Below are 22,128 nucleotides of genomic sequence, written 5' to 3' on the forward strand. Positions count from 1 at the left end.
GACCGCCACAGACCTCTGTGTACCCGTGCTGGGGCTGTGGAGGAACCACCCCATCGGGTTGGGGCGGGGGGAGTAATACAGGCATCAGGGATATTAGGTGGAGACTCAAAGGAAGTGTGGGTCTGGGCGAAGGTGCTTCTGGGAGACGGAACAGCAGGTGCAAAGGCCCTGAGGCAAGAGGCAGTAAAGTGACCAGGTATTGGAGGGGATGAAGTTGGTGGGAGACGAAGACAGAAAAGAATGGGGTCCCAGATCCTGGAGGGCCTGGAGGGCCTGGAGGGCCTATGGTCTTTTCCTGAGAGCAGTGGGAATCCCTGGGGGTTTTGAACACCAGCTAGGTGGACACGGACTGACTTATGTTTTAAGGAAACTGGAGGCTGCTGCAAAAATTCCCGCACAGAGGATGTGGCTTAGACGGGGTGGTAGCAGTGGAGGTGATGGGCTGTGGTAGGAATCTGCAACCACATTGAAGGTCAGGCCTCCAGGGTTTGCAGATGGAGGGGTGTGGCTATAAGAGGGAAAGGAGGTTTTTGAGCTGAGCACCTGGAGAGATGGGGCCGGCACTGACTGGACGAGGAAGAGCGTGGCCGAGGGAGGTTTGCTGGAAATGAGAAGCGGGGCGGGGGAGCCTTTAAGAGACCAGGAGGAAGCAGCAGGGGAGAAGGCAGAGGGCAGCATCCTAGGGCAAGAGCTTCTCAGAGGGGCCAGACCATGTATTTAAAACACAGGAGGTGGTAAGGACACTGGGGGGGTGGGGGGGGGGACCGGATGCTGAAGAGAAAGTGACAAGAGGGAAAGTGGAGCTGAGGGCTGCGGGCCTCCTGGAAGTTATGCTGTAAAGGGAAATGGGCAGGGGCAGGTGCCCCAACCTTTTGTTTTTCCAGAAGGGAGAGTTCACAGCATCTTAGGTACGTGAGAGGCGAGCCTCCAACAGGTTTCTCTGAGCCCACGTCTAGGCAGAATATGGGGTCCGTGACCATAAAGACTGTTCACCTTGTTCTCCAGGCTCACCTGTGAGCAGGGTACCAAGGACGTGTCAGCGCGTGTCTGAGGAATGAGCCCGAGCAAGAGAAGCCCTTACAATTGTCCGAGTGGGGAGTGAAGGCTTGGGGGTCAGGGGTTGCCAGCGGGGGTGGGGGGGGGGGAGGAAGGCAACAGGGGCTGGCTCAGAGAGGAGGGGGTTTGGCAGGGGTGAGGGGACAGCAGACCTGAGTCTGGGGTGCCCACCCGGTGCCCGGGTGAGTTTCTACAAACAGCAGATTTAGGCCCTGTGGATGCGACCGGTAAGGGATGGGGCCCGGGAGGCCGCCCCTGAGGGGTGTGGGCCGCGCCCAGCGCAGGCTCTCCAGACCAAACGCCACGGGGTTATTAAGACCCAGAGAGGTTGTGGATTCAGACATGAAGGTCATGGGCGACGTGGCCAAATGCAGTGTCCCTGTCCTGGGCGGAGGCGTGAGCTGGAACCGAGGGAATCGCCAGCTAGTGTAGACGAGACTCCTGGCAATAGGGTCACGGACCCGCAAGGGGAGGAGGGCAGCCGGGGCCGGGAGAGCCAGCCGAGCCGGACGCTCCCCGTGACGCTGGCCGGGGCCTCTGCTCCCGCCCCTCAAGTCACCGGCGGCTCCTTCCCACCGTCCCCTGGCCCAGCGGCTCTCGGACTCGCGCTCGCCTCCGAATTACCCGGGGCTTGTCCGCACAGACTGCAGGAGTTTCGATTCTGCGAGTCTGGGCGGGGGCACCCAAGACAGCTTGCGTTTCCAACAGGTCCCCGGGGCGCTGCAGCGCAGGGGCCCCGCCTGGGCAGCGCGGCCCCTGGAGCCCACTTCGCGGAGGGGCCGGCGCTCGGGGCCCGCGGGGCGCCGCCTCCGGTTGCCGGGCAGAGCCGGGCCGCGCGCGCCTCCATTGGCCGCAGGTGGGCCGCGCCCCGCCCGACAGGTAGTCCGCCCCGCGCGGAGCCATTGGGTCGCGGCCGCCGGGACCCCCGGGGATTGGCCCAGGTGGCGGCCCCGCCTCGCCCTCATTGGCCGCAGGTGCCACCGCCCCCGCCCCGGGACCGCCCGTCCCGCCGATTGGCCGCCCGCCGGGCCTCGGGTCGGCCATGTTCCGACCCTCCCTCCTCCCCCCGCCCCGGGCCTGACGCCGGGACTCCGTGCGCACACCTCGCGCGCCCCCGCCGGCCGTGCCCCCGTCCCGCCCAGCCCGCCCCCCAAGTTCCGCGGAGTTGGCCGGACCCGCGCCCCGGGATCCCGGCGCCGCGCGCGCGCCCTTCCGCGTTCCACCGCGGGCCCCACCTGGCGCCCCGGCCGGCCGCTGGGTCCCCGCGCCATGGCCCGAGCGCCCGGGGCGCGGCGCTGACGGCGGCCGGGGAGCGCGCCATGCCCAGCAGGACCGGCCCCAAGATGGACGGGAGCGGCTGCCGAGTCCGCCTGAAGGCGCACTCCAGCGGGTGAGCGCGCGACGCCCGACGGCGGGGACCGGCCCGGACCGGGGGGCAGAGCCAGGCGCGGGGACCGGCCCGGACCGGGGGGCAGAGCCAGGCGCGGGGACCGGCCCGGACCGGGGGGCAGAGCCAGGCGCGGGGACAGGGGGGCAGAGCCAGGCGCGGGGACCGGCCCGCACCGCGCCCGCCGTCGGGGGCAGTGTCGCTGCGGCGCGGGAGGGAGGGGACGGCGAAGGCCCTCGGGGCGCAGGGGTGCCGGGGAGGTCCTGACGCGCCCTCGCCGAGAGGCGGCCGTGGACGGGACGGGCGCTCCAGGCGCCCTTGGACGTCGCTCGCGGGAAAGGTCGCGGGGTCCTCTGGCGCCGAGGATGGGGCGCTGCGGGCTCCGGCGGCCGCTCGCGTCCCTCCTCCGCTCGCACTCGCCCCGAGGACTTTGCGGCGCGGGAGGCGGCCCCCGGCCCCGCACTGACATATTCCCGCCACAGCTGGTTGGACATCAAGGCCACAAACCTGTAAAGACTAAAGTTTTCGTCAAGTTGTGAAAACTCCTGGTTGAGTTGTAAGAATCAGGGTTTCCTAAACTTTCCCCAATTTAGCCGGCCGGAGTTCTAAGAAAAGTTTAATGACCCAGGTCCTGGGTGCAGGACGCAGGTTAGGGGCAGTGAGCAGCCCGTGGTTGCGCGAATTGGGGCGTGGTGGGGGTTCCCGTAAGTCTCCGGGAGCGGTTCTGTTGGGACCGGATCTTTCGGACACCGATCAGCTCTGCGTCCGCGCGCGTCGCCCTGGGCTCCACCTGCTCGCTGTAAAACGGGGCGAACGGGCTCTTCACAGAGGTCAGAGGCCGGGAGCGCCCGGTACGGCTCGGGTAGCGCCCCACACCCAGCAGCCGCGGGGCAGGGCTGCGTGGGGGGGGGGGGGGGGGCGGGGACGGTGCCCAGAGGCCAGATCCTGCCTCTGCCCCGGGAGCGCTGTAGACGAGGCTGGCGGGAGAGCTTCCTTACATTCGTGTTGGTCTCCAGGGGCCCTGAAATCGGACCCGGCTGTCCGAGGGTCACCGGTACCGGCGCTGGGAGGGGAGCGCATCGCTAGCCTGGCGCGTGAATTTGGCCGTCTTGGCCATAGTGGCTTGCCACGGGCGCATCTCAAAGGTTAGGGTTAGAGTTAGGGTGCATAGTCCCAGCTGAGGAGGGGCTTGCGGCTCTTGAGCTCGTGAGGGCACCTTGTTTGGGGTGTGGGGTCAGACCTCTCCTGTCCTTTCTGCCATCCTCAGCTGGGTTGCCTGGGAGCAGGGTATGTGTGGGACAGTTGGTGACAGGGCTCCAGGGAGGAATGATTTCTGGGGAAGGCCAGTCCACCTGAAGAGGTCCAGGAATCCTGTTTCTGGCCTGGAAGGGTGGTCTGTCCATTAAAACTAGTTCTGAGGCTGTAACATCCTGGCTTGCTGGTTTTGGTAAACCGTGGAAGGCCTGTCACAACACAGACGCCCTCTTCCCAGCCAGGAATTGTGGGATCGATCAACAGCCACTTTGTGAAAACTCAGAGTGGATCCTCAGCGAAAGGAAGTCCATACCCCAGCAGCCTGGGTGGGTGGGTGGGTGGGGCCTGCCCCCCCCCCCCAGTCTGCCTCCAGGGTGGGGCACTGAGGGCAGGGATGGAGGCCCTCGAGGAGGGTTCTGGGCAAAGTTGACTGGAGCTCTTGGGGGTTCTGGACTGAGCCACCACTGCCCTCACCCTGCCCCTGACTTTGGCCCCTGGAGAGCGCTTTGGTTACTGCCAGTAATGTGACCTGTTGAGTCTGCTTTCTCTGGGCTGATGTGGCCCACTCGTTCCTCCCATTCCCTACCTCAGCTCCCTCCTCTCCCCTCCCCTCCTCCCCTCCCCTCCCCTCCCCTCCTCCCCTCCTCTCCCTTCCTCCCCTCCCCTCCCTTCCTCCTCTCCCCTCCCCTCTTCCTTTCCCTCCCCTCCCCTCCCTTCCTCCCCTCCCCTCCCCTCTTCCTTTCCCTCCCCTCCCTTCCCCTCTTCCTTTCCCTCCCCTCCTCCCCACCTCTCCCCTCCCCGGCCTTCCCCACCCTCTTCCCCTCTTCCTCCCCCTCCCACACTCTTCCCTTCTCCCTCTGTGGTGCTCCCGGCTGTGCAGACAGTTCCTGCCTAGCCCAGCTCCTCACCCCACCCGCGCCTGCCCCATGTGTCTCCCAGGGCACTTGAGAGGCATAGTCCTCAGAATGCAGCGAGGATGCATTCTGGAAAGCACCCACCAAGGTCAGCGCTCACTTATCCAAACAGCAGGGGTCCAAGTGGAGCTCTGTCCCCGACGGGACTGTGCTGCCACCTTGCTGGCAGATTGTTTGGGGCAGAGGTCAGACACATCGAAGACGCCATTCTTAAAAATAGGGGGCCCCCAGCTTGGCCTTGGAAGATGTGCTGTGACTGGGGTCTCAGCAGGGTCCGGCAGCACCTGTGTCATGAGGAGATTCCCAGGTGATGTGGACCCGAGTCGGACGCTATGCTGGGTGGCCTCTCAGCGCCCGCTTTCCTGAGGTCACAGGAACAGCCGTGTGGGTCTTCCCTTTCTCCAGCTCAAGCCTGGGCTGCTGTCCCTGCCGTCAGCTTTGGGGGAAGGTCTGATGAAGCCCGTGGGCTTGAGCTGAACACACTGGGCACACCCCCCACCCCCTCCTTTGATGGGCAAATAACCTGGTCCCTGAGCAAGTGCTTGCCTGGCTCTTCCCGATGCCCCTGCCTCGTTCTTTCCCCCAGTTAGGCAGGTCCCGGTGCAGAATAGATCTTTCTGTGCAAAGGCATTCATGGTAGTAATTAAAGAATAAAACTGGTCAGTGGTTCTGTTGGGGGTCCTGTAATATTTTGTTTGGGAGATTTTTCATTTAATCAACTCAGTTATTAATAAATCAATAGTATTTGATTTAAATGTGCTCCTTGGTGAAACGTGTGCATCCTCTGCCCCAGGGACATCCTGATCACCAGCCTAGACGCGGCGATGACCTTCGAGGAGCTCTGTGAGGAAGTGAGAGAGATGTGCAGTCTCCACCAGGGGCACCCGCTCACCCTCAAGTGGGTCGACAACGAAGGTAGCCCTTGGTCTGTGGTCTGGCAACGACATACCGTAAATCTCCACACGTGTGCTTGTGGGAAGTTAGGTCAGCCCTGCCTCAGGGAGGTTTAAAACTATGGAATTAAGCTGGTTAACAGCCAGCTTCCCTGGGGGGATGCTGGAAGTCATTTCCGGGAAGAGGCTGCCTTCAGGGAAGCTTGGTTTGGGGGCTGGGAAGGGAGGAGAGCCCCCAGGGCAGCGGGGAGAGGGCTGCAGGGGTCTCGCTGCCCCGCCTGGGCCAGCCCTTGCCCTCCTCCCTGTTCTTCCTCTCTCGTGTTCTGGGTTTTCCAGTGGGTGATTTGGAAAGGTGAGCTCTCTTCTGATTTTCCTTTTCTCAGGGAAAGCAGGAGGGTGAGTAGCTAGGGCCCCGCGGTGCACACATCTGAGAAAGCTGGGGGGTGGGGGCAGCTCCCGGGGTATGGGTTCTATGCATCTCTGTGTTCCTATCCAGGATGGGGGTAGGGAGTCTCTGCTTTCGTCCAGGACTGAGCCAAGAAGAATGTCCTTTATCTTGCCCAACCGAGAGTTAGCACGGTTTTGCTCTCCAGGTGGCCTTCTTGGGGCTCAGGGTGAACTCACTTCCCTTTGGGGGATCCACCGGCTCTGATGTGGGGCCCTGGTCGGAGCTGATTCCTGGTCTGGCTGGTTCTTGGACTTCCTAGCTCTGCTGTGGGCGGCTGGTCCCGAGCAGAGAGATGTGGCCTTTCCAGACTCGAGTTGGACCCCTTTGCCGTAGGCCTGCGGTGACCTCAGTGATGTCTCTTGCCCCGCCTAGGTGACCCCTGCACTGTGTCCTCCCAGATGGAGCTGGAGGAGGCCTTCCGCCTGGCCTGTCAGCACAGGGACGAAGGGCTCACCATTCACGGTTAGTGGCAGCTGGAGGGGTGGGGTGGTCCCACTGTGGTCTGGGGAGAGGGGAGCCCAGCGTCCCCCAGACAGCCTGGGGGACTAGAGGCCATGTGGAGGATCGTGGTTTAAAATGTCGGGATTCCAGAGAGAATTTAAGGATGTCGGATACAGTGCAGCTTGGGTTTGTTTTTTCTCTTATGTTTTATTAACCCAAATAAAAACTGCTGTGGCTGATAGAAAAGCTCCTTCTCACTGGACACAGGAGCCTGGGTTCTGGTTGCTGGTCCTCATCGTCCCCATTCCCTGGAGGCCAGCATCTCTGGGCACATCAGAGGCCTGGGCTCGCTCACTGGCCTCCATCTGTTCCCGTCCCCGGCGAGGAGCCCGGACGGTGCACAGCACCACTGTCTGGGGACAAGAACTTCCCTGTGCCTCTCTCCTGGCTCACAGAGTTCCTCAGCCCAGTAAGCTCAGAGCTGGGTTACACGTTGAGTCACGTAAATGTGAGCTGTTATCATTGCAGTATAGCCTCTGTAAATTGGGGGTGTCAGGCTGCCCCCCCAGCACTTTCGGGGTTCTGTAGGGTGTCTGAGCGTGGTTCTGGCAGCTGTGGCCCACCAGCCACGTCTGCGTTCCCTTCTACGCGGGGCGAGCGGGCAGCGACCAGAGCTCAGGACCAGCGGTTTCTGTGGGACCGTCATTGTCCCTGCTACTGGGGTAGTGGGTGGGTACAGGATCGATTCTGAGGCTCTTTATGCAAATGTGGTTTAGAAACTGGAGGTCTCGCCCCGCCCACTTCCTGGCGGTAAACACGCTTAAATCGCTGCCGGGATGCTGCCGGCTAAGGTGCTTTAAAAAGCCACTTCTATTTTCTAGATTAAGGGAAGGGTTGTTTCAGCTAGGGTTTAATACTTTGTAAGCTTCTGTTTTAATAATCTATTATGGAAGCCCAGGGTATATTTTAAGATACTTCATTTTGATTCCACTTGAGTACGAGGTGGAATCTAACGTACTTTCCAAAGTCCCTCTGTGAAGGAGGTGTGTGTCCTCCCCTGTCCGTGCTGGCTTACTGCTGCGCACCGGCCGGCTTCCTTGGGCGGCTCTGCCTGAGTCCCCCGACGGCTTTTCGCCCCGAAGTCTTCAGTGGACTTCGAAGTCCCGTAAAAGGGGGCTTGACGTCGGTGTGGTTGGGCTTCCACGGTTGTGCCCCCGTGAGCATCTCCCCACAGGGGGCTTGCCAGCCACCTGGCCTTTGTGTGCGAAGCCCGACTCGGAGCAGGACCTCCCGCAAGGTGCCCCGAGTGACAGACTGCTCTCTCTCCCTCTGTCCAGTGTTCCCCAGCATCCCCGAGCAGCCAGGCATGCCTTGTCCGGGAGAACACAGTGAGTACCTTTTCCTGTGACTCGTGTTGCGTGTTCTGGCTCGAACTCGTGGCCCGTCGTGTCGGGAATGTGGAGTTGGGTGCCTTGTGTGGCCCGTGGCTTAGGAACACTTATCCTCCTGCAGCGACGCGGGGCAGAGCGCGTGGCTGATGCGGCCTCACGTGGTTGCCGTGGCCCTTGTGCGTGGCTAGCGAGTGCTGCCCTCCCGGCGCTGGCCTGTCCAACGGTGCCGCATGGAAAAGTCCAGGGAAGCCCTGATCTCCCTGAGGACGGAGGGGCCGGGCTGGGGCATCTGCCCCAGCTGCTGCCACGCCCGCACCTGGTCGTTTGCCCCCTCCCCAGGACTTCTCCTCCTGGGGCTGTTGGTAGGGGACGGAGTCCCAGGAGCAGTGGGGCCGGAGGAGAGCTTCTGACCTCGTCCCAGGGGCCATCGGACCCCAAGCAGGCAGAGCACTTCCGTCCTGCCCTGTCCTTGAAGACAGGGCACTCATGTGGGCGTAAATCACTCACCAGCCACCCGGACCCTCCCCCGGCCTGGTGCCCTGCCCTCTGTGTTGTGGCGAGCACCGACCTCCGGGCCAGCCTGGGTGCCTGCGCGTTGGGCTCCCCTCGGCCCCTTCCCAACAGGGGACCCAGGGGCGGGCTCTCTCAGCCTCTTGTCGGGTCCCTTGGTCTGTGCTGAGTTCCTGTGGCCCCCCGGACCCGGTGGAGGTAGCGAGTGGGTTGTGTGCGTGAGCGCTGGGCTTAAAGCACTGGGGCTGAGGATGGACTCGGGGACCCTTCGTGCCAAGGAGAGAGTGGCTGGTGATTGGGGAGTGGCCTTGGGGCTTCCAGAGAGAACTGGGGACCCTGAAGGAGCGGCCAGCACGGCTGTGGAATCCTGGCAGGAGTGGAGCAGGGCGGTCTGACGGGGCCAGAACTGCCGCGGGGCTGGCTGGACACGCTGCCCTGGTGGGTGGGCGGGTGCTGGATGTGGGGGCCGGTTTCGGGGAGAGCGGGAGAAGCTCTAGGGGCTCGTTCCTTCATTCGGTCGTGCCTGTGCCTCCGTGCCCGGCGCTGCACAGGCTGGGTGCGGGCAGCGGGAGCCCCAGGACCTCCCAGCTGGGAGGCAGGCGGCGGCCAGATAAACACCCAAACGCTCAGAGGGGGAGCAGGGGGCAGGGTGGGGTGGGTGAGCCTGCAGCTCGAGAGTTGGAGGCCAGGAAACGCACTGAGGAGGGGGTGGGAGAGGGGCCGGCCCGTGAGCCATGGAGGCCAGAGGGCCGACCTGCCAGCGGGGGCGGGCCCTCCCACGCGAGCCTCCCCGCAGAGGGGCACCCAGCTGTCGACGGGACTTGACCTGGCCTTGTGTGGGCTCAGCCTCTGGAGGGCAGGAGGGTGCGCGGTTTCTGCCCCCAGCGCGGTAGACGTGGGAGTGCCGGGCAGTGGCTGTGTCACTGTGCAGGAATGCAGAGAATGTAGGGAGCTTCTAGAAAGCACTGTCCTTGAGATGCTTCGAGGGGTGGCTCTGGAGCTTTGATGACCACTCAGCCTTGCTGATCGTACCGCCGGCACCTGGAGGCAGCCGGTCCCAGGGAGGGGCTGAGGCTGGCTGACAGGTGCTGTCTCCCCCTGCGCGCGGTTCCCGGCCGCACACACCCTCATCCCTGCACCGGGCACACAGGACAAGGGCTGCCTCACCTGCTGGCCAGGGGTGTGTGAGCAGAACGCCTTCCTCACGCGGGTCTCCTGGGCTCTGGGCTCTTTGAGTGTTGGTCTTCTCCCCAATATTTTGCTCTTTTGGCTTGATTTTAATGCCAAAAAAAAATCCGTTCTGGTCACCGATGGCCACGGTGTGCGGTGAGATTTTGGTGCCTGTGTGGGCACTCACATCCGGTGTTATTGGTCAGCACGCCTGATGCCTGGGGAGCGAGAAGGGTCAGACAGGTGCCAGGTGAGTGGCGCCCCCGAGCTGTGTCGGGACCACGTGAGGAGGGCTGGACGGACTGATGGACGGACGGGCGGCAGAAGTGCAGTCCCGCGGTGGCACCTGGGCACGTCCAGCTGGAAGGGCCACCCTGCACCATCTGGCCTGTGTCCACTTTCAGCAAAACACCGTCCAGCACATTCTATTCGGGTTGTTAATCGGAACTTAGTCGTTTTTATAGAGTTTCACAAGATCGTGTAAAGTACACATAAGATAAAATGCACCGTTTTGGCCACTGTGGAGCGAGTGACTCTGTGGCAGTTAGGACATCCAGTGTTGTGCCACCTCTCCCTCCCGCCCGTCGGCGGCCGCTCCCCATTCCCTGCTCCACCCAGCCCCCCACGGCCACGGCTTGTCGCTCCGGCTCTGGATTTACCTGCTTTGGACTCCCATGGAGTCATGGGAGGTGCACTTTGTCACTGACCTCTGTCCCTTAGCATGACATTTTCCACCTTCATCCCTGTCATGGTGCGTGTCAAAACCACGTTGCTTCTTTTCCCGGTTTTTCACTGTGGTAAATTACATACAGCATAAGACTTGCCGTCTTGACCATTTTTTAAAGTTTATTTATTTTGAGAGAGAGTGCATGGGTGTGAGCAGGGGAGGGACAAAGGGAGAAAGAATCCCAAGCAGACTCCACGCTGACGTGGGGCTCGATCCCATGAACCATGAGATCATGACCTGAACCGAAATCAGGAGTTGGATGCCCCCCAGGTGCCCCTTGACCATTTCTAAGTGGCTGGTTCGTTGATGTTAATCATGTTCACCCTGTTACGCAACAGTCAGCACCATCCATCTCCTGGGCTCTGGACTCTGGATCTCAGCTCAGGTAGTGATTTCACGGTTCGTGAGTTCGAGCCCCACGTCTGGCTGTGCACTGACAGCAGGGAACCTGCTTGGGATTCTCTCTCTCTCTCCTTCTCTCTCTGCCCCTCCTCTGCTCGTGCTTGCTCTCTCCCTCTTTCAAAATAAATACACACACATTAAAAAAAAAAACAAATTGAAGCTCTGTTCCCACCGGCACCTCCCCCAGCCCCTGCCACTCTCCGTTCTATGACTTTGACCGGTCGAAGTACCTCACGTAAGTGGAGTCAAACAGGATTTGTCTTTTTGTGACTGGTTTATTTTACGGAGCAGAACGTCCTCAAGGTTCATCCCCATAGCGTATGACCTGTAGCATCACAGGGTTTCCTTGTGTTTCCAAGGCTGAATGATATTCCATCGTATCTATGGACCACGTTTGGTTTATCAGCCACAGGTGGACACTGGGTCGCTTCCTTGCTTCAGCTCTTGTGAACACAGATGTACAAATATCTCTTAGATCTTGCTTTCAATTTTGGCGGGGGGGGGGGGTGGTATATACTCAGAAGTGGAGCTGCTGGGTCATACGGTGTCTCTGTTGCCACACTGGTTTCCACACTGGTTTCCACAGCAGCCACACCGGTGTATGTCCCCACCAGCTGTGCACAGGGTCCCAGTTTCCCCACATCCTCACCAGCACTTACCAGTTTCCAATTCCTTTTTTTTTTTTTTTTTTTTTAATTTTAGTGAGTGAGCGAGTGGGGGAGAGGGGCAGAGGAAGAGAGAGAGAGAGAATCTTAAGCAGACTCCACACTCAGCACAGAGCCCGGGGCTCCATCCCACGACCCTGGGATCCTAACCTGAGCCGAAACAAGAGTCAGATGCTCAACCGACTGAGAAGCCCAGGTGCCCCTCCGTTTTTTGAAGCATCCCCATGGGTGTCAGGGGGCCTCTCGTAGTGCCGACCCGCATTTCCCTGAGGGTGAGTGACGCCGAGCATCTTTTCCTGGGCTTCTTGGCCACGCGGTGTGTTCTTTGGAGAATGTCCGTTTGTGTCCTTGGTCCGTTTTTGAGTGCGGTTGTTAATGTTTTTGCTGCTGGGTTTGGGGAGTCCTTTTACGTTCTGGGTTTTAATCCTTCATCAGCTGTATGGTTTGCACATACTTTCTCCCACTCTGTGGGTCGTCTTTCCGCTCTGGATCGTGTCTCTTGATGCACAAAACTGTTAACCTTTCATGAAGTCCAGTCTGTCCGTTTTTGTTGTTTTTGCCTCTGCTTTTGGTATCCCATCCAAGAAACTGTCGACTACAATGTGGTCAAGTTTTATCCTACGTTTTCTTCTAAGAGTTTTATAATTTCAGGCGTTACATTGAGGTCTCTGACGCATTTGGGGTTAATTTTCGTATATGGCGTGAGGTGTAGGGGTCCAGCTTCATTCTTTGGCATGAGGACGTCCAGTGTTCCCAGTGCCTGTTTGTTGAAAAGACCAACCTCTCCCCATTGAATGGCCCTTCTCGAGAGTCACCTGACCGGCGTGGGAGGGTTGGCTTCTGGACTGTCTGTTCTCTTGGACTTCGAAAGTCTGTTTTTATGCCAACATCACGCTGTTTTGGTTACTGTAGTAAGTTTTGAAATCGGGGAGTGTGAGGGCTCCGGCTTTGTTCCTTTGCAAGACGGTTTGGCCGTTCTGGGTCCCCGGAGATGATTTTTAGGATGAGTATTTCTGTTTCTGCAAGAACGTGTCATTGGGATCTTGCTAGGGGTTGCATGGAATCTTTGGGTCGGTTTGGGTGGTATTAACGCGACGACAACATGAAGCCTTCCAGCCCGGACACGCGGGATGTTTACTTTTATCGTCTTTACTTTGAGCACGATGTTGTAGTTTTCAGCGTGCAAGTCTTTGACCTCCTTCGTGGGTTTAGTAAGTACTTTATTCTTAATGCTATTGTGAGATGGAACTGTTTTCTGAATTTCTTTTTTTGGGTTGCTCGTTGCTTGTGTATAAAAATGCAGCCGATTCTGGTGTCGGCTTTGCATCCTGCTATTTTGCTGAATTTGTGTCCTAGTGCCGACAACTTTTTTGTGGAATCATTAGTGTTTTCTGTGTCATCTGTGAAGAGATCATTTTCCTCTTCCCTTTCCAATGGATGTGCTTTTATTCATTCTTTTTTCTTGCCTGACTGCTCCTGTTAGAACTTCTAGTGTGTGGAAGAGGGGAGCAGGCATCCTTGTCTTGTTCCTGATCTTGGAGGAAATGCTTTCAGTCTTTGAGCACTCGGGGAGATGCTTGCGGGGGATGTTCATATATGGCTTTTACCACGTCCCTTTGTTGCCATAATGAGACTTGTATATGGTCTTTGTCCCCAATTTCTGGCCGAGCTCTTAAGTCCCTCGGAATCTCCTGAGCAAGGCGAGTGTCTTTGTCATTCTTTGTCATGGGAGTGTCATTCTTTAAGAGTACCTTTCGAACACATTAGAATTTATGCTAATGAGGGGGTTTAGGGTGGGGCCTCTAGATAGCCTCAGGATGGGGCGGTGACCAGAAAGGCCTAGTGACTAGAGCGGTTTACAGTCTTACCCCCTGACCTCTCGGGAGGAGAGAAGGGCTGGAGGTTGAATCAATCCTGCCTCCTTAAAACCCCGTGAGGAGGGTGGGTGGGGGCGGTGTCTGGCGGTGACACATGGAGATGTGGGGACAGGGGCTTGTCTAGAGAGTGTGGAAGCCCCACGCCCTTCCCCCACACCTTGCCCCGTGGATCTCTTCCGTCCGGCTGTTGCCGAGTTAATCCAGTCACTCCAGCAAATTAATCCCACCTGGGAGGGGTTGAGGGACTGCGTCATCTGTCGCCATTCGGTCTACAGCACGCAGTTGACAGCCTGGATTGGTGACTGGCCTCTGAAGTGGGGAGGCGGCCGTCTCGTGGGCCGAACCCTTCACCTGTGGGACCTGGGGCTGACCAGGTAGAGAGCGTCAGAATTGAGTTCACTGCTTGGCGCTAGGGGGAGAAGACACGCGTGGTGCCTTCCGTTCCTCGTTTGCCGAGGGTTTTGTTGTTGTTGTTTTAAAAGCGAAGTCACTTGGGGGCCTGGGTGGCTCAGTCGGTTAAGCGGTTAAGCGTCTTGGTTTCAGCTCAGGGCTCAGGTCATGATGTCACGGGTTCGTGAGTTCGTGCCCCGTGTGGGCTCTGTGCTGGCGGCATGGATCCTGCTTGGGATTCTCTCTCTCTCTCTCTCTCTCTCTCTCTCTCTCTCTCTCTCCCTCTCTCTCTCTCTCTCTCTCCCTCTCTCTCTCTCTCTCTCTCTCTTTCTCTCTCTCTCTCTCTCTCTCTCTCTCTCTGCCCCTACCCAGCTCATGCTGTCTCTGTCTCTCTCAAAAATAACTAAACTTAAAAAGATAAGTAAATAAAAGAAGTCACTTTTGTCAAGAGGATATGGAACTACGTTCCATAGAGCTGGGAACTCTAACGTGCAGAAATTCAGCAGCTTCACCTGAGGGCTTCTGGCATCTCTAGGCCCAAATAAAAACTGCCTCTTTAGATTGGAAACATCTACAGTGTGCATGTCTACAACGTGAATCTGCCTAAAACCGGGCAACGCCGGGCTTTTCAGGAGCTCCCATCCTAAGCCACCGCCTCCAGTGACTAGAACTTTCCGTGAATCTGACAAAGACTGGAGAGATTTGGTGCTCGGCTGGAAGTCAGGGTGTGTGAAGGGTCCGGAGTGCTCCAGGAGCTTCCTTACATGGTTCCTGACACCTTCCCAGTCCCCAGTGTCCCCACACCCACCATCGACAGCCGTGTCTCAGCCAGCAGCTCCCCTGTTCTCCTTCTCTCCGCCTCCCCATCTGCCATATTGTTCTCTCCCTTGTTTGTTGAGTATTTTGACCACGAAAGGATTTTTCTCTTCATGAAATGCCCTTTCTTTGTCAGTGGAGCCGACCGTGTGGTCGTGTGGCTTTTCCCTCCATTCTCTTCCTGTGTATCGCACTGATTGGTCGTTCCCCTGTGGAGCCATTGCTGCGTTCTGGGGCAAATCCCACTTGGTCACGCGCTGTGGTGCTGAGTTCTGTTTCCTTTCGCGTCAGTGATCAGAAGAATACTGGGCTGTAGTTTTCTCTTCCCGTAGTGTCTCTCCCTGGCTTGGTGTCGGGTCACGGCGGCCTCCTAGAATGAGTTCACAGATTTCCCTCCTCTTCAACGTTTTGGAGAAGTTTGAGAAGGATGGATGTTAGTTCTTTAAATGTTCTGTAGAATTCACCAGTGAAGCTGTCTGGGCCAGGGCCTTCTTTGTCGGGAGATCTTTGATTATTGATTCAATCTCTTTACTGATTGTAGGTCTGTTTATATTTCCTATTTCTTTTTTTTTTAATGTTTATTTTAAAGAGAAATCCTTTTTAAAATTTTATTTATTTATTTATAGAAGCCATGTTTTATTTTATTTTATTTTTTAATTATTTCAATGTTTATTCTCGAGAGAGGGAGAGGGAGAGGGAGAGAGAGAGAGAGAGAGAGAATGAGTGGGGGAGGGGCAGAGCGAGAGCGAGAGCGAGAGAGAGAGAATCTGAAGCAGGCTCCAGGCTCTGAGCTGTCAGCACAGAGTCTGATGCAGGGCTTGAACTCATGAGCCGTGAGATCTTGACCTGAGCCAAAGTTGGACGCTTAACCGACTGAGCCACCCAGGCGCCCCTTGAGAAATCCTTTTTTTTTTAAATGTTTCTTATTTATTTTTGAGAGACAGAAGACAGAGTATGAGTGGGGAGAGGCAGAGAGAGAGGGAGACACAGAATCCAAAGCAGGCTCCAGGCTCTGAGCTGTCAGCACAGAGCCTGACGCGGGGCTGGAACCCACGAACTGCGAGATTGTGACCTGAGCCAAAGTCGGACGCTCAACCGACCGAGCCACCCAGGAGCCCCAAAAGTTTGTCAATTCTGTTGATCTTTTCAAAGGACCAACTCTTGTTTTCATTGATTTTTTTTTTCTATTGTTTCTGTATTTTCCGTTTTGTTGATCTCTGCTCTAATCCTTGTTATTTCCTTCTTCCTGCTAGCTTCGGGTCAGTTCCATCTTCTTCTTCTTCTTCCAGTTCCGTAAGTCGAGAATTTAGCTGGCTGGTGGGCGACCGTCCTTGGTTTCCGGTGTTGGCTCCACAGCGGCAGGGCCCCCCGCGCCCTGCGCCTCTGGTTTCATCTGTCTCTAAGTTTGTTTTATTTCCCTTGTGATTTCTCTTTTGATCCATCCGCTGTCTCATTGGTGGACAGGGGCGACTTTTCCAGTTTTCCTTCTGTGATTTGCTTCCGACTCCGTCCTGCTGTGGTCGGAGAAGACGCTTTGTGTGACATTTATCTTTTGAAATCCATTGAGACTCGCGGCCTCACCTGTGGTGTCCCGGAGGATGTCCCGCGGACGCCTGAGAACGTGGGTGCGGCTGTTGAGCGGAGCGTTGTGCGGGTCTGTGAGGTCGCCTTGGGTTGTTGTGTGGAGACCTCTGTGTCCTTATTACCTTCTGTCTGGATCTCCCGCAATGTGTTTATCCGTTCGCGTGCTGGTGGGCACTTGGCTGTTTCCCCGGCTGCTCTTTCTGGAGAGCCCTGCTGTGAACATTCTCCCGCGGGCTCCAGGCTTCGAAAGTCCCGAACGGGTAGCTTGGTTTTGGCCACACCGTACAGTTTGTACCTGCTGAGGCATCATCGGGGTGAACTGTCAGCAGGGTCCCCTGAGCGTCCCCCCTTTAGAGGCGGCCTGACTTCAGTCCAGCCCCGGGTCCCGTGTGAGCTGACCTCAGTAGCCTGAGGTTGCCTGTCGGGTGCAAGTGATGGGGTGAATGTGCTCTGGGGGTTCGGCTGCGAGGCCAGGCCCCCTGCCCTCAGCAACGAGGGCCCCGCAGGAGCCGAGAGACCCAGGAGGGTCCCTCCCACCAAGTGGCAGCACGTTTCTGGGGCTTTCTGGGACGAGGCCTGTGGCACAATAAGGAATTAAGAATCCTGGCAGTTTGGGGGGCCAGGGCTCTGTGGGAGAGGTGAGCAGGCCACCCGTGGCCCTGAGGGGACCCGCAGTGAGGCAGGCCTGGGGCGGCCCTAGCAGTTTGTTGAGGCCCAGAAACAGTGTGGGACGCCCACCTGCCGTTCCAGGCCACCCGAGGCCGAGAGGAAGGTGGCGGCTGCACAGAGGGGCTCTGTGGCCTCGCGAGTGGCTGGGCCTCACTCCCCGTGCGCAGCTCCGTTCACAGCCATGCCCGCCGGTTCTCACTCGGGCGGCTCTTCCCGCCACTGGTGTGCAAGGCAGATGTCGTCGCCCAAGCCGCTCCTCTGTCTCGTGCCTTTTTGTACCTCCGGTCACGCAGAAATGTTATTGTTGTGAGTTTTGCATGTTCAAATCTGTTAATATTTTCCTTTCTGGCTACCCCAAAGGGCAGACTTTTGTTTTTTTGCGTTTAGGTCTTTGATCCGTCTGGAACGTGCATGCGTCTCAAGGGGCCCCAGCTCTTGGGCCCGAGATGCAGCACACCTGGCTCTGGTTTGTACCTGGGGCTCAGGGAACCTGGGCTTTTTTACCCGCAAGATGCAGCAACTGTCTCACTTGGGAGTGGGGGGGACGTTACTAATGCATCACACACGCCTGGGCCATGGCTCCCTGGAAGCAGATGGTCACTGTGACAAACAGCAGAGCGGTGCTCTTAACCGGGGGTGTCACCGGGTGAAGGGGGCGAGGGCGAGACAGCGGAGGCTGCGTGGGCTGGACGGTGGGCGGGGTCCAAGGTCCCTTCCTGGGAGGGGCCGCCCCTCTCTGACTCCCCAGCCCCAGGGCTGCTGCAGCCAAGGGCCACCAGCGCAGAACAGCGTTGCCCTGCCTGGGTCTGAGGGCTGAAGTCTGAGCAGGGGGCTCCAAGAGGGCGCCTTCGGACTCTTGGCTCCTGGTGGTGGGCGCTGTGTCTTCCCTCCAGCTCCTCCCCCGAGTGTCTGTGACTCTGCCTCTGTGTGTAAAACAACGGAGCGATGGGACTGTATGTGCTCAGTAAGTGCTTATTCAGCATGTCCGTAGAGGACTGAGGCCCAGGTGGTGGACTTCAATGCGGTCAACGAGAGGGGCCCGTCCTGACAGTGAGAGAGGCTCCCGGCCGGGGCCTCTGTGATGTCCCAAGGGGGCTTCCTGGAGGAGGAGGAGCCTCGCCTGACTTAGAGCTGGACTGGGCCCTGTAGACACACTCCCTTCTTGGGCAGGGGCAGCCGAAGTGGCTTCTGGGCCTGAGCCTGGCCCCCGGGGCAAGGCCTCTGTGGTTGAAGGGAGGTCGTATCTGGGTCAGGACCCCGAGAGGTCAGACCCACCTCCCAGCGTGACCCTGTGGGTCTGGGGTTGGCCAGGACGATGATGTGAGCTTGCCTTTATCTGCCCTTTGTCTGCTGCCCTGTGGGCCGGGACAGGGGACAGGCTTCCTCACCTGTCGGGAGCCCCAGGCGTTTGGGAGCTTTTGAAGTCCTCCTCCTACCAGCTGCTGTGGGGCGGGTGGTAACAGGCCCGGCCCCAGGCCATTTCCACTTCCACTCCCGGGAAGGAAGGTTTCCACAGCCTGAGACTGAGATGTTAAAGGCGGGTGTCCTGACACAGGCTGACAAATGTTGCTGACCTGTGTGGGGGGACGCTGGGCTCACCTGGACACATCTGTCCGGAGGCTCAGAGGAGCAGCGGCCCCAAAATAGGGGCTGGGTTGGGGCTGGTGGGGAAGAGCTGTGGTGACGGGAAGGGAAGGGGGTGGCAGAACCTCTTGCTGGGCCGTGGCAGGACCCCCGGGCCAGGCCCAGCCTCACTCCCCTGGCCCTGCTTTCTGGCTCCTGCCTGCCCCGCCCATGGCCCAGGGCACTGTCTGGCTAGAAGCTTCCCTGAGGCTGGACGGCTGCCTGGAGGCAGGGTTACTCAGGGAGGGGGACTTGGCTGGGCGTGACCCACACGGCCACACCGGCTGGAAGCCGGGTGTAGAGTCTGTGGTGTGAGAAGTGTGTTCGGGAGACCGGAGAAGGTGGTGGTTGTTACACGCGGGTGGTCACAGCGCTGCTGGTCCAAACCTCAGCTCCGAGGTGAGCCTGCTGTGTGGCTTCAGGCAGGTGGGCGTGCCTCCCTGGGCTTCCTTTCCCTGTAAAGGGGTCTGTACTAGTGGCCACCTCGCGGGGCTGCGTGGGGGCTCCAGGAACGAGCTGAGTCTGCGGTGAGGCCGGCTTGCCCCCACCCCGAGCCCGCCCAGCTGGTCAGGTGTATTAGGGCCCTGCGGGCGGTTGTGGGTGCGTTTGGGCCCTGCAGGAGGGTTGTCGGCGGCACCGGGAGGAGGGAAGAGCCCAGGGGTGAGGGGCTCTAGGTTGGACCAGTCGGTGGAGCAGGGACTTGGGGGCTGAAGCCCTCGGACGCATCTTCCAGGTGCCGGAGGGCAGGTTCTCTGGGAGTCCCTCTGGAATATGCCCATTCCCTGCTATTTATAGGTGTGTCTATTGTTTCCGTAAAAATGGTGTTTCATTCACCTTTGTCTCAAATTACTTGCAACAAACTCAAAGCTAGTCATCCAGCTAGTACGGGCTTCGGGCTTCCGATAGATAGAATTAGCAGCCGGCCAGTTGAGCCTGGCTTTTCTGAGATCTTCAAAACTGGATGTTCTGGTCCGGATTGAATGTGCGCTTGGCTGGAGGACAGGGGCTGTGCCCTAAAGCTCAAGGCTTTGCTTGCGGTGGACTTGGGCTACGTTGGAGTTTCCCGCTGAGCCCTGTGTAGACGTGGTGGTTCGGTTACTTTACGACTTTGTAGTCTCAGCCAGGGGTCTGCACACTTTCTGGAAAGGCCAGGTAGTAATCAAGCGGTCTGTGCCCCAGCGCCTCAGCTGCCTTAGACAGATGAGCCGCAGGGGCTGAAATTTCTCAAATGCGTGTTTTGTGTAAATTCCACGCTCTTGAGAAATTACAAGCCATCCTTAACTTGATGCTTGGGGCCCCGAGCCTGTGTCCCCCAGCCCTCGCTCCCTGTGGTGGAGCCCTGGGCCTCGGGGGGGGGGGGGGGGGGGGAGCCTCAGTGTTACCTTCACGGCTCGCGGTGTGTGAAATGCCTTCCCGTGGCCACTCAGCGGCAGGGTGATTGGAGCCCCCAAGTGACTTCAGGCCCCACTGTGAGCGACTGACGGGGCTGGAATTTGAACCCAGAGCTTTGGCCCTGAGCCTGTTCGTGTGCAGGAGCGAGCACAGATGTGGGAGCCCCGGCGCCTGCTTGTAAGTGGTGGGTGGGGGTGTTCGAACCAGGCGTGTGCAGGTCCCGGGCAGGGTGTGTTTTGGTGCTCGGTAGGGGAGAGGTCCCCCCTGAGCCCCCAGCCCCCGGCGTGGATCCCGGCTATGGAGGGTCATTGCAAGTCCGGTGACTCCAGGCAGGCCGGACGAGCTCCCCGGCCTAGGCTGAGAGTGTCTTTTTCCTGGGGTTTTTGGGAATTGGAGGGAATTGGGGGTGGGCTCCCCTGTAGCCACGATGGCCGGGACCGTGGCTTCTGTCCCCCTTCCCTTCTGGGGCCACGGCACCCAGGCCTCCGGACGCGTTCTGAGTCTCTGGACCCGGCGGGGCGGTTGGGGGGGGGGGGGCACTCCCACTCAAGCGGCCCCTGCTTTCCCGCACCCTGCCCGGGGGCCTGACCTGGGGGGGGGGGGGCGGCACAGCCGCCTGGGCCCTGTCCCCACGGACACTGCACTCCAAAGGCTCTGAGGCCGAGCTGCCCTCCTTGTGGCCGCTGCCCCGCGTCCTCTTTCAGGACCGTCCTAATGCAGAGATGCTTGTTTTCATGTGACGTCAGCTCCTCGGTATCCAGGCCGTGTTTTAGTTGGTGCCTCAGCTGCCGGCCCCAGCTTCCCAGGGGAGCCGGGTACCACCCGGCCTGGAGACACGAGGAGGCAGGGATGTGAGAGGCGGGGGACGGGCCGGCCAGCCTGCCTTTAAATACCTGCTCCTCGCCGTTGAGCGCACCCTGCCCGCGGTGGGCCCGAGGGGAGCGGAGGGCAGCGCCGGCGCAGGGAGGGTTAGGAAGATGCCTCCCTTCACGCCCACCGCTCCGTAGAGCATAAAGAACCCTGTGCCGAGCAGGGGGGGGGGAAGAAAGCCCGGTGAGTAATGCACATCGCTTGTGCCTTTCTGTCCGGGGCTGCAGGCCCCGCGCGAGGCGGCGATGCTGCCCGGCGGCTGGGTCCCGGCCGGCGGCCTGGCCCGCAGCCTGGGCGCCGCACAGATGTTCCAGCCACGGGCGCCGGGGGCAGGGATGCGGCGGCCGGGCGGCCGGAGGCTCCTGTTTCCGAGCTGACAGGTTTTCGGCTAAACAGGCCTGGGAGGAGCTGCCGACGCGGGGGGCGCCGGAAGGAAACGTATCCCCGGGAAGCGAAGCGCGGCCTGTCAGCGCGGCCGGGCGGCCCCGGGAAATGAACGGCCTCGCGGTCCTCGGGGGGCTCTGGCCGCGGGGAGCGTGGCTGCGGCGGGGGGGCTCGTCCGGGCGACTCCAGTCCGCCGTGACCGTGCGTGAGCGCCGCCGGCTGCTCCCTCCGCATCGCTGCGGGGCGAGGGCTCCGCGGGGCCGCCGCCCCCGGCCGCGGCCAGCACCTGCCTCCCCGCACCGAGCCCCGCAGGGCTGCTCCCGCTGTGCGTGCCCCTGCCGGCCCCGGCCCCGTGTTCGCGTTGACGACAGCGTCGTGTCGGAGTCTGGGCGGCTCGGCCGGTGTTGACGTGCCCGGCTCGCTCCGGCGGGGTCCTCGGGTGTCGGCGATGAGTGTGGGGCCAGCGTCCGGTTTTCCGTGCTGAGATGGTCGGAGGTAGACCCAGATGCGCCTAGGGGCCGCTCGGTTGCTGGTGGGGATGTGGGAACGGGGGTGATTTCTGACGTCCATTTTGCAAGGTGTTTTTGTAAAAAACAACAACAACAACAACAAAACCCAGAAAACAACCACAGCAGGCAACCCCCCCCTCCCTGGGGCTGGCGGGGAGCTGACGGCCTGGGGGGACGGGCTGCCGGGGGCGGATGGGATGGCCCCTCGTGTGGACGGTGCCGGGGTGATGGGGAGGCCTGTGAGCAAGCCCACCCCTCCCCCAGGAGCAGGAGGGATCGTCTCTGTGCTGCCAGCCCGGGTCACAGGGGTAACTCGTTAGTTTTGGTCCTTGAATTAGGAAATTCAGGGTGTGCTGATGGGTGCGTGGGAGAGGAGAGGGAGCAGGGGTGTCGGCTCACGTGTGTGCTTGCCAATGAGGAGAAATTAGCTGTGTCATAGTTTCTTGGGATGTCTGGGACATCTTGGCCTCTTTCCTTCCGTGTGGTCACGTGCTGCTAGTGTGTGGCCGATGTGAACCCTCACGGTGCTGACCCATTGCGGGGGGACCCGGAGCTGGGCCTGAGCAGGTGGCTTCCGGGGCCTCAGCAGGGTTTGGTCAGAGCCAAAGAGCAGGGACAGGTTGGGGAGGCGAACCCCCCAAAAGACCCCAGTGTGTGTTGCTGTCGTCAGAGGGGGCTGGGCTGTGTTTCACCTGTGTCTGTCCTGGTCAAATCCGCGTGGGGTCTCGTATGCGTCCTGTCTTGGCGCGTCAGCCG

At 59.7% G+C, this 22,128-nt stretch overlaps 1 protein-coding gene across 1 annotated transcript in view; it reads left to right on the plus strand.

The window, feature by feature from the left end:
• The first annotated feature begins 2,297 nt into the window (after window positions 1-2,297).
• PRKCZ (protein kinase C zeta) overlaps window positions 2,298-22,128 on the plus strand; it is a 98,250-nt gene continuing 78,419 nt past the window's right edge. Inside the window, exons 1-4 of the mRNA XM_042951814.1 lie at window positions 2,298-2,446; window positions 5,405-5,526; window positions 6,325-6,414; window positions 7,731-7,781. Of these exons, the coding sequence (XP_042807748.1) occupies window positions 2,376-2,446; window positions 5,405-5,526; window positions 6,325-6,414; window positions 7,731-7,781 (334 nt within the window). The 5' untranslated portion in view covers window positions 2,298-2,375. The remainder of the gene's footprint in view (window positions 2,447-5,404; window positions 5,527-6,324; window positions 6,415-7,730; window positions 7,782-22,128) is intronic.

This window comes from Panthera leo, chromosome C1 (assembly GCF_018350215.1).
Source record: "Panthera leo isolate Ple1 chromosome C1, P.leo_Ple1_pat1.1, whole genome shotgun sequence".
NCBI lineage: Eukaryota > Metazoa > Chordata > Mammalia > Carnivora > Felidae > Panthera > Panthera leo.